A 17,921-nucleotide genomic window follows, 5' to 3' on the forward strand; every position below is an offset into this window, starting at 1 on the left:
GGACCAACAGTATAGAGTTAATTTTAGGAAGTCAGAACAGACATTGAGTGAACAAAACGGAATTTACTGAATTTAGAAAATCCAAGCAAAACGAAACAGAAATTGGCGTAACAAAAGAAACTGACGATGTTTCAATTTCTATTAATTCTGTTTTTCCAATGCACCGAGTGGAACCTGAGTGAGAGCAAGTGGCACATTATGATTTATACATCCGAATCCCCCTCAAAGAAAATTCATTCCATTTTCAATATGGCCGCGAGTAGAGGAGACCTTCCATCCAGGTGTCTTTCTTTACTTGAAGAGGTCAAAGACCTCATCGAGACACATAACAGCGAGCAAAGCGGCTCAGAGAACTCTAGCAAAATAGCACAGAGTCAGACGTCCATTGTCGTCCTTGCTACAGACACAGGCGAGTAACCAACAGAGGGTGATGCAAAATTTCGTACCCTTTTGCCACCATATTCTGCCAGCAGTTTCTCCTTTAGGCCCCCTCCAATGAAGAAGTCACGGGGCTACTTTCAAGTGAAAGAAACGTGGACGCATGACTTTTTTTGACTTCCTACCACATCTGCAGATAGCATTTCACGATATCCCCAGAAAATGGCTTTACAAAACGACGGGCTGCAGCGAAGATTTTTCCAAGCAAAGGATCTTTTGTCAATGTAAAGGAAAAACTGGAGAGTATTTACTCAAAATTAAAAGATGGTAGCGGTTTTGAATTGCTAAGTTCAAAGCTTGCTCTAATCAATACTCTGGCAGGAGGATACTCATTGCCTTTCCTACGGGATGCTGTGGCCAGGCACTGGCCTATATCAGGTCACTCCAAATGGACCTGGACACGTCAGTGGTTGAAAGTGCTGAGCAGCGTAAGCAGTTATGTGTTTCGAACTGCAGCAACTAATAAGATCAGCTGAACTGTTCAACCAAAGCCCACATGCAAGAATGTCAATTGACTATCCTGTGGGGAAGTGGGGACACTCCCTATAATGACCTATACGGGACAGTCTCCTTTTCAAGCTTTAGGTATATAAAAGGGTAGGAATTTCACGAGTTGAAGTATATGACAGGGTAGGGAAATCTGTCCTAGGGTATTTGAATGATAAATAGTACTGTTTCACCTCAGATGTGATGTATAAGAAGTGTAAAAGGTTGGTTTATACACCCTCAGATTTGTTGGCAAGAATTTGTAAAGTAAACATATCGAACGCAAAAAAATTTGGCGTCATTTGTTTTCCAAGAATTTGTGTTCAAGGCCTAATCTACTGTGGTCAAGAGCCATTGTGGCTCTTAAATGTGATCGAAGATGTTTGCTATTTTTTGGGGTGTACATATAAGGCTATCAACTCGATGTAAGATGTTTCACTCTAAAATAACTTAGCCTTTCCCTCAAACGTCACATGAATGTGCCCTTAAGTTAACTGATTTGTGAATTACAAGTTTATTGTTTGATTTAAATTATAAATTTATTAATGGGAGCTTCGCTTTTAGCCCTGGCTAAATCTACATATAATTTGGCTCAGAAATTCCTGATTTTTAGCACACAGGCTTGTTTCTGTGTGGAGAACGGTATATTGCTTACCATTTACCTCTTTTTCTCGGTTCCAGTCTCATGCTACCGGTATTCCACCATTTTAGACCAGGGAGGCACTTCAGTGCACTGTGTGGAGTTTTACGACGCTGGAGATGGAAATTTCCTTCAACATGTTTGTGTGTATGCCCATTTCTTTTTCAGTCTTCGTTGACTTTACTGTGAGAAAAGAGGTCAAAACATTCGGATTTTTGAGGCAAATTAAGTAGGAAAATCAAGGCAATTCGAGCTGTGCTGTAAACATCATTACACCTTTTCTTTTCATCAATAGCACCGACAACTGTTGACAGCAATGTTAAACACCACGAGGAGACTGTTCCTGCTGCTGAAGATGAGCATGTACGTTTTATAATTACTGTAATGGAGAATTCAAGCACCTATTCGCCAAGGGAAAGAACACCAAAAAAGACATTTGCCAAAATTTTAACAGCTTTTAAGTCGATCTAAAAAGTACCGGAGGATTAGTGCATGCATAAGTGGTCCAAACTTGAGATAAAGGTAATAGAAGTGGATGAACACAATAAGATGACCGGTAAGGACAGGAAATCATGGAAATTTTGTCGTGAAATAAATGCTTGTGTGGGTTCCAGCCCCAAGAAAAACCCTGTAGTGACAATTGACCCATCTGCAATTGGGGCAACAGCATCTGGCTCAAGCAGCCGCTTCTCTTGTGGTAAAACGGACTCCACTGTTTGTGATGGATCAGATGTTGAATCCTCTGAAGAGGCAGCTAAGAAAGGTAAGTTTCCAACAAGGACTTGGAAAAGTAATACTTCAGTCACTGAAATGCTGAGCTGTCTGCGGAGCTAGACCAAACACCGAGAGAAAGTAGATGCTGAAAAGCTGGAGCTACTAAGATCAATGAAAGATGAGAAAAAGGAATTTTTTGTTAAATTTTTAGAGATAATGGCTGTGTTTTCACTAGGACAATTTTAGCTATAAAAAGTCAGAAAAGTCCGGAAATACAGTGAAAACACTTTGTCTAGTGTTTAGCAAGTTAACAATGCCAACTGTTTTCACAAGGAAAAACAACGGGTTTCTCGCCTTTACGACAGGAAACTCACGCAGAGTTATACTACCTCCCAAGATGGTTTAACTTGTCCTGACAAATAGCGCAGCCAATTGCACAGCGTGTAGTAACAGATGCCCGCCAAAACAATCTGGCAAAATTATTTTCCAGATGCTAGCCTCGTGGTTCTTTCGAAACAAAACCTTGTATGCTTGTAAACATGGCTGACAAATTGCAAAACACTTCCCAATTCTTTCGCTGTTTTACAATTCCTCCAGACCCGTTGGATGCTCAGATCCCTCGTCCAGGGCCTTACCTGTTTCACAGCGTCGTCATGCAGAATCAATTCCCGCATTACGGGCAAACAGCAGTTCTTCCATACCTAGTTCCTATGCCACATGCATCACCCTCGACAAGCTCAGTTCCGAGCAGCGAAAGTGAAAACACAACGAACGAAGAAAATCCACAGCCAGGAGCTACGAACAGGAACCGTGGCTCTAACTGACAGATGCAGAGACAAGCTATTTACTTGAATTGTGGAGGGACAATTTCCCAATCAGCAAGAAAAGAAACAGCACTGTGTGGGACGCCATCGCAAAGAAGCTCAATTCCATTTTTAAAGACCAGGGAATACCAAGCTACCGCACTGGTACGCAGTGTAATGCACGCATTAAGTAACGCTTCACTTACGGCGGAAAGCAAGAACGGCTCAAGAATGCGTGGAATGCGATTAGGTGACCAACATTAATTGACTCATTTAGTTAAAATCTGAATTTCTGATTGGTCGAGTGCATCTTTGTAACTATTTTTCTACAAAAATGGGCAATTTCAGCTCCAAAGACTCCGAAAAGGGAACGAATTGGTTCCGATCTATTGTTATGACCAACTTCAGCGAATTCGTATGTGGCCGTAGAAAGTTACGGAGATTTCGTCCTCGCGTCTCGAATTTCACCATGTGGTAGCCATCATGAAAACGCTGTTCTGGATTCTCTCCTTGTGCACCAATTTGAGTTTTCGCTATAACTGTAGAATAGATTTGTATATTTTGTATATATTTGTGTAAATAAGTTGTAAATAAGTGTAAATGTCCGTGGTGGTGGCCTCTGGATCCACCTAAAATGCCGTTAAAGTCTTTGTGTTGTTGTCCTCTCCATCGTGAGTGGAAGCATGGTGAAGTGAGAAGCGAGCAGTTGCGCCAGTGCAACCGTGAAGAGAACAGATGGTTAGAAGAGTGTTTCGGTTCAAAATACAGGAAGACGAGAAAAAGAAAGATTTGTGCATCATGTAGATCTAGGCTGGAAGTCGAACTCAAGTGTCGAAAACTCGAGGTAGGTCAATAAGCCTGTTGTAATCTTTCTTTTCTGATCATAATTTCAGTTTAGTTGTTTTCGCAAGTCGTTTCGTCTTTTGTTTTTTGATCAGCTTTAAAGTGCATCATGACAGAAACTGTCACCAGAAAACCTATTTGGAAGGTATAAACAATTGTTTATGACAACATCGTTTTGTTTCCCTTTCAGCAATAATAAATTGTTTTCCACCATTTGTAAACAGTTGATTCTGTGCTTATTGGACTGCATTCTTGAAAAAAGAAACTTGTTCGAATGAGGTTGGATGATCCTCTGTTAACTGGAATGATATTTTTTTTTAGTTGTAGCCCTTGCATTTTTGAAGGCAATATGGCATTTACACTGATAGTTTCTCCTTTTTGTTATATGCAGGAGATTGTTTCACAGCAGCATGAAAACAAAGATACAAGTACCACTACTGTCATTGATGATGCTGGAGCTGAAGGACCCAACAACTGTGAAGTGGTTGATCCAATGGGGCAGCTTGATGACGATTTTGTTCTTGCTGATGGAAACACTGCCACCTCAATTCAGCAAGAAAAGGAAAGTAATTTTGTAAGGACCCTGGTTGATAGAGGAACACAAACGTCCATGATGCCAATGATGCCATACAAGAATCAATGTGACAGGAGGAAAAGAGAAATGAGAGCCGATATCATCGAAACTGTAAAAGGCACAGCAATGAAATATGTCTTGAATGTGCCTGGTGACCTGGGTGACTTTTTGAAAGAGACCGTAAACAGCAAAATATGTCACTCTACGTTTGGTTTCTGTGGAGGGTTCAGTGATGAAAGTACATCTCTGAACCCAACTTTGGTGTCATTGGTCAATGAATATCAAGAGTCTGCGGTCAAAGAAACAGAATGGGCAAATTGAAAGGCAAATTGCTATTGGCAATTCCTTGAAAGACTCCAAAATAACACCGACTGGGGAGAAAACACCAGAACACTTTAAAAGCAGAACTGAAGCAGCCAGCTCTGTTAGGAGGCTGACTTCCCAAGCAGATGAAAGAAGACGCCTACTTTCTACTGTTGCTATGGGCTATCCATATCGCTTTTTACAGGAGGTGTTTGGCTGTTTATCGAAAACAGTTACTGCGGCAAAAGTCGACTCTATTCTGTTTGGCCGTGGTGGAACCCAACCATCAAAATTTAAATTTAAGCGACAATGGGTAAGTCTTGAAGTGCTTAAAGAACTTTCAGAATTTTTTGAGAGAGACAGTGTGTCCAGACCATCATCTTGTCAGAGTGTGGTCATGGACGGTGAGGAAACGCCTGTTCGATACTGTAAGGACAATGTCAAGGAACTTGTGAACCAGTATTTACAGGAATTCCCCAATGCTGTAAAATGCACTTACATCTATACGCTCTCCTTGCACATTTTCGTTTCAACACTATGTTGGCAGGCCTGTGCGACATATGTGATGAGTGTGGACACTCAAATTTTGAGAAATTGTTCAGCCTCCTAACTGAAGTGGAATCAGCAACTTCAGTGTCAATGAAGCAAATGAAAGCTAGAGTGGCAGATTATCAACGTTTCTGTAAGACAATTATCCAGACAAATTGAGAGAGGCGCTCACCTTGTGAAGAACTGTCCATAAACTATGCATTTGGTTCCTGTGAAGAACCCCATGACAGGTCCTGTGCAGACGCCACTGCTCTGTATGAGGTTCAGAGAACTGTCAGCAATGTATTATCTACACTTTCCGGTGCAAATAATTCAGATAAACTGACCACCGAACTGCAAGAAATCATGAAAACTCATGAACAGTATGCGGGACACTTGTTACGTACGAAACACCAGGCAGATTACCACAAGTTTGTGCTTGACAACCTACAGCCCGGGTAGGCAGTAGTAATTGTGGACTATAAGATGAAACTTGAACTAGGTGTTCGCAGCCGTGAAGCCCAGCGAGATTGGTATGGAAAACGAGGGATTTCCTTGCATGGACTTCTTGTCATAGCTCAGATTAGTGAAGATAAGAAAGTCACTGAAGTGATCGATCTTTGGTCGGAAGACACAAAACAAGATGCATGGTTTAGCCAAAGTGCTATGGATGTCGGATTTCAGTGGATGGAGAAGGAACTGCCTGGCTTCAGAGTCTATTTATTTTCTGGTGAGCACACATGTTTATTTGTTGAATTTTCAGGGCCATTTAAGGTAGTTCAATTGGCTACAAATGTTTTTGACATGAAAAATACATTGTATAAAAAGGGTGAAAAATAGCTGGGAGTACGTTGTACTGCAAAAAGCAAACAATTCTTTCTCTACTAACAAGTCATATTCAGTTATAACAAGAGACTACTGTACCATTGGTCAATTACATCATTTGATTCTAGTTTTGATGGAATGCTAGATCGAACAGATAATTGTGCTTCATTTCTCTGTGAATTAAAAAGCATTTTTCATATACTTAGTAACTGTCATTTTTATTAGGAATTCCTATTTTTCTCAGTTTGCAACATTTTATTTCCGGCAATGAAAACCCATTATACTACATTGTACTATTATATGCATAGTTCATGGCGGCCCTAATGGCTACTGTATTCAGGGTTATTTGGAAAAGGAATGTGCTCTCACATGAACCCATTTTTTAAATTGCATTTTAGACAATGGCCCTCACTATCATAATACTGCCTTCATACTGTACCTTGGGGAAGTAAATCAGGCCTTCAACTTGACTCTTGTTGAGTATAACAATTTTGAGGCAGGGGAAGGCAAATCAAAGCTTGACACCCATTTCGCTCATATCAGCCACAAGATTGTTCGCTGGGTCAGAGTAGGCAACAATCTGGAATGTGGAAATCGACTTGGAGAGTTGATTGGGGTATGTTCAGTGTTGACATTATAATTTTAATTGAGTGTATTGATGTGAGCAAGTATTGTTTTTTTTTGTATTCAGACCCATTCCCACGAGATGAAATGGAACATTGTACAGTTGTGTCTCGACCACTAATGTTCTACTTTAAACATGATTGACAATAATAATGTGTTACACTCAGGCCATTGAAGTTTAGGGAATAGTTTCCAGATTTCCTCCTTTTTTATCTTGAAAGTATTGTGTTTTTGTGGATGCTACAAGATTATCCAGTGGTTAAACCTTTATACGTGTTGTGATTGAAGTGATGATTGTTTTGTGAATCCGACTTTCTACTTTTTTACTTAAACATTAATTAACAAAATAAAAAAATACTACTAAATACTAATACTACAGGCAAAATGGACTATTCTGTTCAGATGATAATGACAACCTTCATGGTATTTAAATGTGTTCTGGTGAATAGAGTTCCACTCATGCTTGATTCCTGTTTATTTACTATGTCTTAGAATTTCTGGTTGGCAGGAAATTGACAGTTAAAAATTCTCTTGTAATAATAACAATCATTATTACTATTTTTTTGTCTTCTTAGTCCATGAAGAATGTCACCTGCCGGAAACTGTTGATTGATAGGCAGAAGGCACCAGAGAACTTAGGCACCCTCAAGGATATTACTCTGTATGGCAGTTTTGAATTTCAACACTGTGGGGGTAAGAACAATAACAATAACAAGCAAATTTCCATATAAAAATAAAATTTGGAACAACCGTAACATATGTATTGATGGAAAACCAATTTATATTAAATCCTGGTGAACAAGTGGAACTCGTTGCATCGAAGACCTTTTAAATGTTAACCTCAAATTTCTTACCTTATCAGAAATGAAAGTGAAAAATAACTTTGAATTTCCTTTTACCACTTTTTACGGCCTTTTAAGAGCCATACCAACTGAATGGAAAAGTGCACTATGAGTCAAAAGAGGCGTGCTTGATGAATCTGAAAAGTGCGAAACATCCTTGAAGCTTTTTTCCACAAAAGAAGCCTATTCTTCCATACTTGACAAAAGCTTCTCAGCACCCATTGCTGAAGGCAGAATTCTAGTTCATGGGTTCACTGAAGAGGAAATTCCTTACATCTGCATGCTCCTGTTCAAAATCTTGAAAGAATCAAAACTGATCATGTTCCAAGTCAAAATTATTCACAATATTTGACCTACCCAATCTAGCCTCTTCCGCATGCGCATAACTGATACAGATGTTTGTCCTTTATGCAACCTTGAAAGTTAATCTCTAAAACATATGTTTATTACCTTTAGTGTATCCTGTTCGTTTTAGACTTGTTTTTCTAACTGGTGGCAAGAAAAATTTAATCAAAAACTGACTTTATCTGAAAGCACTATTCTATATGGTTGGCACAAAGAGTCAAATAACTGGGAAGTGCTTAATTACTGTTTGATTGTCGCCAAATATAATGTTTTTGCTACAAGCGTACGCAACGACATCCCAAACTTGGACAGTTTTCTACTGGGTGTCAACAACAAAATTGATATTCTTTGCACCATAGCTTTTAGATCTAAATGCTGATCGCAATTCAAAAAAACATGGGACACATGTGAATGCTAGTGTCATTTCCATAATAATTATTTCTTCAAGCTACACTTTACTGCTGTACTGTTTCACTTATTAGGTTTGCATATTTTTCTTTTTAATTTAGTTTTTCTTTCCTTTACAAATTTATTTTTTTTCCTATATATATATATATATATATATATTATTTTTCATAGTTAAAAGAATAAGTATTTGTAATTCTTTTTTTTGTCAATAAATTTTTGAAAAACAATAAAAACAACAGTAATAATAATAATAATAATAATAATAATAATAAGATGATGATGCTGATGGTGATATTTTATTTGTAATATCAATAATGATAATAATATATAGAAGAATCTGCTTGTATTCATGAGGATGAGGATCGTGATCATAACAATGAAGATCATTATCCTATTTTATTTGCAACTATTTTAATTTTTTTTCCATCTGGTAGCACTTCATCAACAATTTAATAAAGAAAGAAAATAGGCGAAGGTATTAACCATTATTTTATATTTGTTTACCGTATCAGGTCTTACTGCAAGATCCCTGGCAGGCCTTGGGAAACAAATGAGTAAGAGCAAGCAGCAGCTCCAAGTTATTGCAAATAGAACTAGTCCTATTGCTGGAGTAACCGGTGCCAATACAACAGATAGTAACAATTGTCATCCAATGTTGTGACTCCTGTAGATGCCATGCTAATTCAAAGCCTTCCAAGACAAGGCTTTGCCTTGAAAACTGGGGGAGGGAGGCGAAATCTCTTTACTTTGGCACAAAAGGAAATCATGATTGAGTTCTATAACAGGCAGGCCAATCATGGTATAAGTGCAGATCCCAACGAATGTATAACAGCTATGAGAGAGAGAGGTATTGATTAGCTTTGAAAGAAAGCCAGATAAAAAGTTGGTGGAGTACCTACCATCAGAAAAGGAAAAAGGAGATGGAAAGAATGGAAGCTGATGTGCAAAATGCTGTTAGGAATGTCACTGGTAATGTTCCAGCAACTTCAACCCCTCCTGCTGGTACACCTACCCTGTCTGTCACTGTTTCATCAGTATCAAATACAACCTCTGCAATAGCCACTTCTGTCCCTTTCACGTCAGGTGTCACCACTGTACAAGCATCTCCTAGAATTGGCCTCTACTCCTACAGCTGTCCTCTCAACTTCTACATTATCATCTACATCGGTCACATCAAGCTCTACATCATCATCGCTGACGTCTTCATTAGTCTCATTAACATCATCACCACCATCTTCATCACCACCATCAGTCGCATCAACTTCACTGAGAAACCCTTCAATCTCGGGCCTGACTGGCACTGACACAGGTTATGGGATAACTGAGTAGTACTTGCCAAGTCACATAAGTCAGTCCACTATAGATGGCAGAAATGGGAGTAATGCCTGTTTACTTACTGCGTTGACTTGTGGAATGTTGCACAAGTTCTCTAAATTACCAGTTCTTTCCAGACAAAACCTCACTGCTCACTGGCAGATGGCCCTTGTGACTGCCATCAGAATGGACAATGACATGCACGATGAATTTTATGATGCAGAAGGAGTGGACGTGGCTGTGGATGATGCTGTTTCTGCAGTAGGGCAACATTGCCAGGTGCATAATATCTTTCGTGAGTATGACATGTTCGGTTCAAACCCTCAGGGCCAACTTGATACTGTTGTACTATCAATTCTTCAGGAGAAGCCATCCTATCATATTTTAGTTGAACATGGAAAGGCAGTGCTTGTTATTATTGACTGTGCAGGACATTTAATTTTAGTAGATTCTCATCCGCACAGCAACAAGGGTGCATTAGTTGCCAGAAGCGTTTCATGTGTTGGCCATCAAGCAACATACTTTGCAATTTTTTTAAACCAAGTATATTTAGAAACATTGGTGCAAACATATCAGTTTGCAAAGTTTCTACTATAAGTTATTTGTAGTCACTAACCTTTTTTAAAACCTCATTCACCAATGAGAATTTAATTTTAAAATGCTATTTGCAAGAAAGTGTTTGGCTATCGAACGAACCTGTTTGTTCGTTTGTTATTATTATCTAAGGCAAGTTTCATTGGACAAAAATTTATAGAGATTTGACCACCAGATTGAGAATAAATATGGGATGGAATGTCACATTGACCATGAACAAAATAATGAAAAATTATTCAGTGAAACAGCCATTCCTGGTCCTTTTCTAGGTTGAGAGTGAATGGAGGGAAAAATGCCTTACAATGGATCATTAGAAAGGTTAAGGGGGTTTGGTTAAAGTTCTGGTTTGCATGTTATTTCTTTGGGGATTTACTTTTTTTTTTCTAAGCTGGCAAGTATTCGTCTCTTCTGGCTTCATGAATTTTTTTCACTTTTTTTTCATGACTGAGTTGTTTACCAGCCCCTTAACTTTTCTAATGGTCCATCTATCCCAGTTAAACTCCTGTTGGCCAACCTTTTAGTGCATGTAATAACTTACTGTGTAAATGTAACAAATATATACAAGTGGTGTAAATACAAAGTCAATATTGACTGTTTTAATTTGGTTTGTAACTGTATTTGTATCTTTTACTCGGGTAGTCTGCAAATGATTTTGCTGTTAAAACGAGGCAGGGTTAAGAAAATCTTGTTCCGTGTGCTTGTCCTCCTAAGTTTAAAACAAGGGTTAAAAAAGTCAGTGGGAACGAGGATATGGTAACCATTCCGCACAATGGGTGACATTAAGGAGAGAAAAAAGACAAAAACGTGAGGACGATGACTAACCATGTGCAAAGCCTGACCTTTCGTTTTTGCGTCTGGATTATGATCTTGGTAATTTGCTCAATTTTTTGCAGAATGCCGAATGGCTGAAGTTTAGTGATAAGGGTTAGGAAACTGAGTGAATGAAGTTTCAGGTCAGTTTTCTCAGTATAATGACCCTTAATGGCACCAGATAATTCAGTTTCCTAATCCTAGCCACCAAACTTCTAGAGTCATTTGGTGGCCATTCGGTGTTCTGCATAATACCCCTGCCACTCAATTTTGTCATTGGCCTGCGTTGTCAAAGCGCACAAAGAAGCACGGGGAAGGAAATAGTAGGATGAATTTTCGTCTTTAGGGGTCCTCGTCAGTTGACTAAAAAGAGGGACATGAGTGTAATGAATGAGTACATTAGAATATATGCAAATGTAGTGTTTATTCCCTGAATCGTAAAGTGATCTAGAATACATCGTAAAATTTCTTTCCGTCCACACGACTAGCTCATTTTTTTATGAAACAGAAACGCATGTTTATAAGATATAGGGACATAAAAACAAATGGGACACGAAGGCGAGAAAAGTTCCAAGGTAGTGCATTTACGCGTTGCATTGCGAAGCAGGACGATGTGCAAACACGTGTCATGTTCAGACCTTTTCGTCTGTTACAAATCAAGGCAGTTATGGTAATGCAAGAACACGTTTCACAGTCTATCACAGTTCAAGTTCTTGGACAAGACAGGCTAGTACAAAACGAATTTGATTGTAGCTTAACTCTTGCGACAAATTATCAAGTATCGTACGCAGTTTTCGGTCTTCACATACTAAAATCTTGTTTCTTATCCGCTTAAAACATTCCATCGAAACATCCAACAATCTTGCAAGCGTTTGATGGTCTATCTGTTGTCCTGCTTCCAAGCGATCTATCTCGTAAACTTCGGTGGTTGCTTTGGTAACACTTAGATCCGCCGCCAGGTCACTAAAATTCTTTCCCATCTTCAAACCTTCGATAATAAGGCATTTCTTGGGGGACGGATTATTCTTGCCGTACGTATCACAAAGTCAACAAAAAAGGATTATTAGTCTTGTTAGTGTTATGTTTTCTTGAATACGTGTGTAAGGTGACTTTTGAAACTTACCGTAATAGCAGGCCTTGCAGATTTAGCTTTAGGGGAATCTTCCTGTGTATCACTCATTCTTTTTCCGAAAAGTTAACGGAGTAAAGTGTAATTAGCCACACGGAAAATGATCAGCATGTAAAAAACAAACCAAATGAAAGGGAAGAAAAAAGGACGTAAAATAACTCACCTCTCAGACATTCTGGGCAACTATCAGCAAAAAAATACAAGATTTAGGCCGATGTTTGGTGAAAGCACGTACGTCAATGAAAGAATTGTGATAAAAGGAAGTGGTGAATAACAATGAACCTATCACAAGGTGATAGTAAATTCACTATTCAGAAAGGTGATGAACAACAAGAGGATCTTTGTCGTATGCTCACCAGATCTGAATACACATGAGACCCAAACGTGACTCTGTTTCATTCATGCCTGCAACAGTGGCTCTGTCAGTAGATTCATTTCTTTGGCCGCTGATATTTCAGTTCCTTGAAGCAGAAGACTTAGTTAGCGTGTCTGCAGTTTGTTTTTTGTGCTGGCATTTTTTTTTGTGGTGTTTCATGGACGTGTTTCTTCACCAATACAGAGAGCGTTGGCAAAGTGCGACGACATGAGTTTGGCCAATACAGGATCACTGTATCTTAAAGTACCATTAAGATGCTTTGCAAGGTTGAAAAGAATTAATTTAAGTGGGACGACAATTTCTACCAAACATTTTCTGCAAATGGTGAAAATTACAAGACGACTGAGAGTGCTTGACATAGAAAGCTGTGGCAACATATCAGAATCCGCGATTCTCAAAGCAAAAGAATCGCTCCGATACATGACAAACGTAAACATTTCCAATAACTCACACTTAAGCATTCTCTCTGTCGCGTGCCTTTGCTCCTTTCTCTCTATCCAGGAGATACGCACCAAAGGACTAATGTTGGAAACAAAAAAAAGCTTGTTTTTAGTGAAGACCTTTCCGAGACTGGCTAGTGGTCAAATTGCTTTGCAAACAGAAACCTCAGACAGCGAAGATTACTTCTTTGATGTTGTGGACCTGGTTGCCGGACGAAGAAGAACTGTTTGGCGATTTTTTTCAATACCTCCGGAATACGCAGTGTTAGAACGTTATTTGCAGTTTTATTGTGTTTCCAGAAGTGACAAACAAATGGATAAAAAAAAACTTGATTTCGCCCATTACAACGTAAGGTTTTTGTTTTTTGTGTATGTGCTTGGTTATATTCAAGACTATTGCCCGCCCAAGCAATAAATTACGCACGAAAAAGGGATCCAATAGCGTTTTCAGATTTTGACATGCCTGTCATCTGGTGCAGGACAGACAGCAGATATTTCCATGGACCGCGTCGATGCAGCAAAATAACTCTGATTACCCACATATGATTTCATGGAGAATGCGCCTTTTTCTTACTTTGATGTTGTAATTCGATTGTGTTTATCATGGAACCTGTGATAGCAAAATAAAAGGATAAATTTCTGGTATACGTGTTTGAATTTTGCACTAATAATTCCTTGACTAATAAGATCTCTCATGGTAATTAAATAACTTGCTTCCGCTCGTAAATCTCCAACGGCTCCCTGAGCCGCGGGCCTATTGTTTTCGCTTTCCCTCATGGGTGAAGCGTTACTTAAATACCTTCAGGACAAGTACAAACGAGTAAAGGACCACAATTCACGAAGTGGCAATCGTTCGAATACTTTGACGAGATGGATGAAGTTTTGGGATCCAAGCCAAACATCACACTGAAAGTAGTTGTGGAATGTGGTTTGGCTGAAGATGCCACCGCAACTGCAGTCAGTGACTCTGAAGCTTCACCTGAATCAAATATTCCAGCAGATCATGAAAGCGATAAAGACCTCGAACAGGAGTTCGAAAAGAACTTAAACGGAAACCCAAAGATGTCATTGTACCTACATTTGCATAAAATTAATTGCATTTGTTTGCTAGGAGAAGCAGATTTTCGACGGTGGCTAATGGAGTATACTTCCTTGGAATGCATCGATTGAGAATTTTCCAAATCGAATTGGTATTACCATTAGATTTTAGAGCGAACATACTCTTTTTCAGCAAGCCTGATTTCACGTTTAACTACCTGTAGCGGAGAATGGCGGCACATGATAGCAGTGACGATGAAAACAACAACAAAACGTTTAATCATACACGAAGCTGAATCAACTCACAAGTATCATCACAGATATCCGTTAGAAATCCATAGCACGAGAAAGAAAAACTGAAACAAACGACTTACAAAACACTTGGGAAACTTGAAGAAAACCTTAGTGAAACTTCAGGTTATTTCACGGTGGCCTCGTGCCCGCCAATCCCGAGGCCCCGTATGCATGCTCCTAATATACAAGGGGGTGAGCCTGCTGGTCAGGATACCAGCAGTTACATGGCTCCCCGAAATGTAAGCCTTGCCTTACATTTTAACAACAACTATAACTATCTCGATAACAGTCCTAACACTTATTTCCTAGAAAAAGCGTTCATAAAAGCTCGGGCTCCTCGTCGGGGAATCCTGGTCTCTAAACATTGCACCTCCAAAAGTAAGACGAGCTTGTTAACAGGCCTTTCCAACTTGGAGCCATTGCCTGTCAGCCCTGTCGCCGATCGGACTCATCTTGATCATCAGGATTCGTGGCTACGACCTTACCCAAAGGCCATCTGTTTTTCGGAGACTGGTTTTCCTTCAGTAATACCATATCTCCAACCTTGAAATTTCTTTTTGGCCGAGTCCACTTGATCCTTGCTTGTAACTGTTGCAAGTACTCTTTGCTCCACCTTGACCAAAACTCTTGTGTTAGGTGCTGCGTGCGTCTCCATTTCCTTCAACAGTATAAGTCTTCTCTCTTAAATTCTCCTGGTGGAGGTAACATGAGCCTTGTCTTTCCTGTCAGCAGCATACTTCTCGACAATGGTGGCCCTGAAAGAGGATCGCTGAGTGTCTCTACCGTCAGAGGCCTGTTATTGATTGTAGATTCTGCTTCGCAAAGGAATGTTCTAAGCGATTCTTCGTCAAGACGATTACCATGCTCTCTAATAAGACTACTCATGACATTTCTGATTGACCTGATTTGCCTTTCCCACACGCCTCCAAAGTTACTCGCAGATGCAGGATTGTTAATCCAATCGATCTTGGCTTTAAGGGGTTCTGCTTTGACCTTTTGGTCGTTTATCTCGTCAATAGCTTTCTTGAGTTCGGCTTCTGCACCAATAAAATTCGTTCCTCTGTCACAACGAATTTCTCTGACTGGTCCTCTTCTACAGATGAACCGTCTCAATGCTTGAATAAAGGAATCAGTTTCTAAGGAGTCTGCAACTTCTATGTGTACAGCCCTACTTGCAAAACAGATCTTCCTCGTTGTATGTGCCAAGGGCCAAAGAAATCCACTCCGCAGTAGGTGAAAGGCGGTGTTGGCTCCATGCGTGACTTCGGCAAGTCAGCCATCTTCTGCTCTCCAACGGTACCTCAAAGGTAACGACATGTTACGCATTTGGAAATAAACTGCTTGACAATCGAATTTCCACGATCCAATAGCCACTAGCACAAAGCTCATTCAACATAATTCCTCTTTCGCTATGGTGTGTTCTTTGATGCGCGTAGCTGATAACCAGTGCAGTAATGTGGCTTGACTTTGGTAAGATGACAGGGTTTTTGAGTGACTCCGATAGTGTCGCCTTCCTTATTCGCCCGCCAACTATCATGACACCGCCACTGTCTAGGAAGGGGTCTAAAGTGCGAAGCACACTGGTTTTCTTCAGCACAGCCTTCTTCTCCTTTTCTCCTTCCCGGCTACCGTACTTAGCGTTCGCTTGAACGATTTGGAGACTTCTTATTTCCAATGGAAATGCTCGTCTTTGTACTTGTTTTATGATCTCCACTTGCAGGGATGTTACTGACACACCTTTGTTCTGGTGATCCAGCACTGGACTCCTTCCCTTTAGACATGACCTTTTCTCTGAGCTTACTCTTGTACTTTAGGCATAGCACGACAGCTACCTACGCTTTGTGCCAGCTTTAGAACCTGAGAAGTCTCTCAACTATGACGTCACTCTCTTTCACTACACATGTGTTAACCTTAGTGCTCTTCACTTCAGGGGAATCTGGGTCCACAGTGTCTTTGTATGACTTTTCTTTCAGCCAACTGCTTGCAGGTTTTTTAAGGAAGTTAGGGCCTTGAATCCATTGTGATTTCTCAACAAAGTCTTTAGGTGACATACCCCTTGAACCTTCGTCTGCAGTATTTGAAGTGGTTTCGACGTAATGCCACTGTGAGGGGGTGGTGTGATCATGAATGAGTTGAACCCGGTTGGCAACATAGACATGAAACCGACTGGATTTGTTACTTATAAAGCCTAGGACGACTTTACTGTCCGTTTAATAGTGATCCTCAATGTTCTCATAATCTAGCTCATCCTTTAGAACGTCACCAATCTTGACAGGGACTTAGGCTGCAGCTAACTCTAACCTTGGAATGCCGACGGTCTTTTTTGGTGTCACTCGCGCCTTTCCCATAATAAAAGAGACGTGTACTTTGTCGTGTTCGTCTTCGAGCCTTAAATACGAGCATTGACCATAACCACACGTCAAAGTGTCAGACATACAGTGGAGTTGCGTGGACACAATCTTTCCAAACTCTGAGGGCTTAAAGCTTCTTGGTATTTTCAAACTTTCAAGTAGGTACAGCTCATTTCGCCATCTTTCCCATCTGCTGCGGGTGGCATCGTCGACTGGCTCATCCCAGCTATTAGTGTGACAGATGTCCTGCAAAATTTTCTTTCTGACCAGTACTACAGGAGCGATGAAACCCAAGGGATCATAAATCGAGCTGATGGTTGATAGGATGCCTCTCCGCGTGCAAGGTTTATCGTTAAGTTCAATCCTGAAGTTGAACGTGTCTGACTCAATACACCAAATAACTCCTAATGCTCTTTCTATGGGTAACTTGTCCTGGCCAAGTGTGAGGTTCTTCACCTGTTCTGCTCTCTGTTCTTGAGGGATTGTGCTGATGATACGCTCTGTGTTCTCCACAAACTTGGTTAAGTTAAATCCACGATTTTGGCAAACTGCTTTCGTGTCCTTTGCTAGCTTAATAGTCTCATCTTCTGTGCATGCCAATTTGAGAACGTCGTCCACATAAAAGTTCCTTCTAAGGGTGTTGGCTGCTTCTGACCCATATTCATCTTCATAGTCGTCAGCAGTGCGTTTAAGTGCATAATTAGCGCATGCAGGGGATGATACTGCACCGAACAAACGTACTGTCATGCAATACTCTTCGGCCTCCTTCTGTAAATCTCCGTTTGGCCACCATAGAAACCCGAGAAACTTTTATCTTTCTTCCTTACTCTTACTTGAAAGAACATTTTTTCAATGTCTTCCATAAAAGCATACTTTTCTTGCCGGAACCTGGTAAGAACACCGACTAAGTTACTGCTGAGATCTGGTCCCTGGAGCAATTTGTCATTCAATTAGTGTCCTTCGAATGAGGCCGAGCAATCAAACACCACGCGTATTTTCGTTGGCTCTTGCGGGTGATAAATTCCGTGATGCGGCAGTTACCAGGTTCTGCCCAACTGATCTTTAAGATCGTCATCCACCTTCCGAGCGTACCCTTTCGAAATGATATCAGGCATAAAGCTGCAGTAATCCGTTTAATACTTGTCATCAGACATTAGACGTTTCTTGAGGCTGTTCAGGCGCTTCTCAGCTTGAGCATAGTT

General features: G+C 40.2%; 1 protein-coding gene and 2 pseudogenes across 1 annotated transcript; 2 read left to right on the forward strand and 1 right to left on the reverse strand.

Moving 5' to 3' along the window:
- Positions 1-2,805: 2,805 nt before the first annotated feature.
- On the forward strand, positions 2,806-14,206 carry LOC140925810 (uncharacterized; annotated as a pseudogene).
- Positions 3,716-9,034, forward strand: LOC140927654 (uncharacterized; annotated as a pseudogene).
- Positions 14,207-16,647: 2,441 nt separating the features above from the next.
- LOC140925811 (uncharacterized) lies at positions 16,648-17,466 on the reverse strand. Its single transcript, XM_073375674.1, has one exon. The coding sequence runs from the start codon at positions 17,464-17,466 to the stop codon at positions 16,648-16,650; it is 819 nt and encodes a 272-aa protein (XP_073231775.1).
- Positions 17,467-17,921: the final 455 nt, after the last annotated feature.

The sequence above is a fragment of the Porites lutea genome, chromosome 2 (assembly GCF_958299795.1).
Source record: "Porites lutea chromosome 2, jaPorLute2.1, whole genome shotgun sequence".
In the NCBI taxonomy this organism is placed as follows: Eukaryota; Metazoa; Cnidaria; class Anthozoa; order Scleractinia; family Poritidae; genus Porites; species Porites lutea.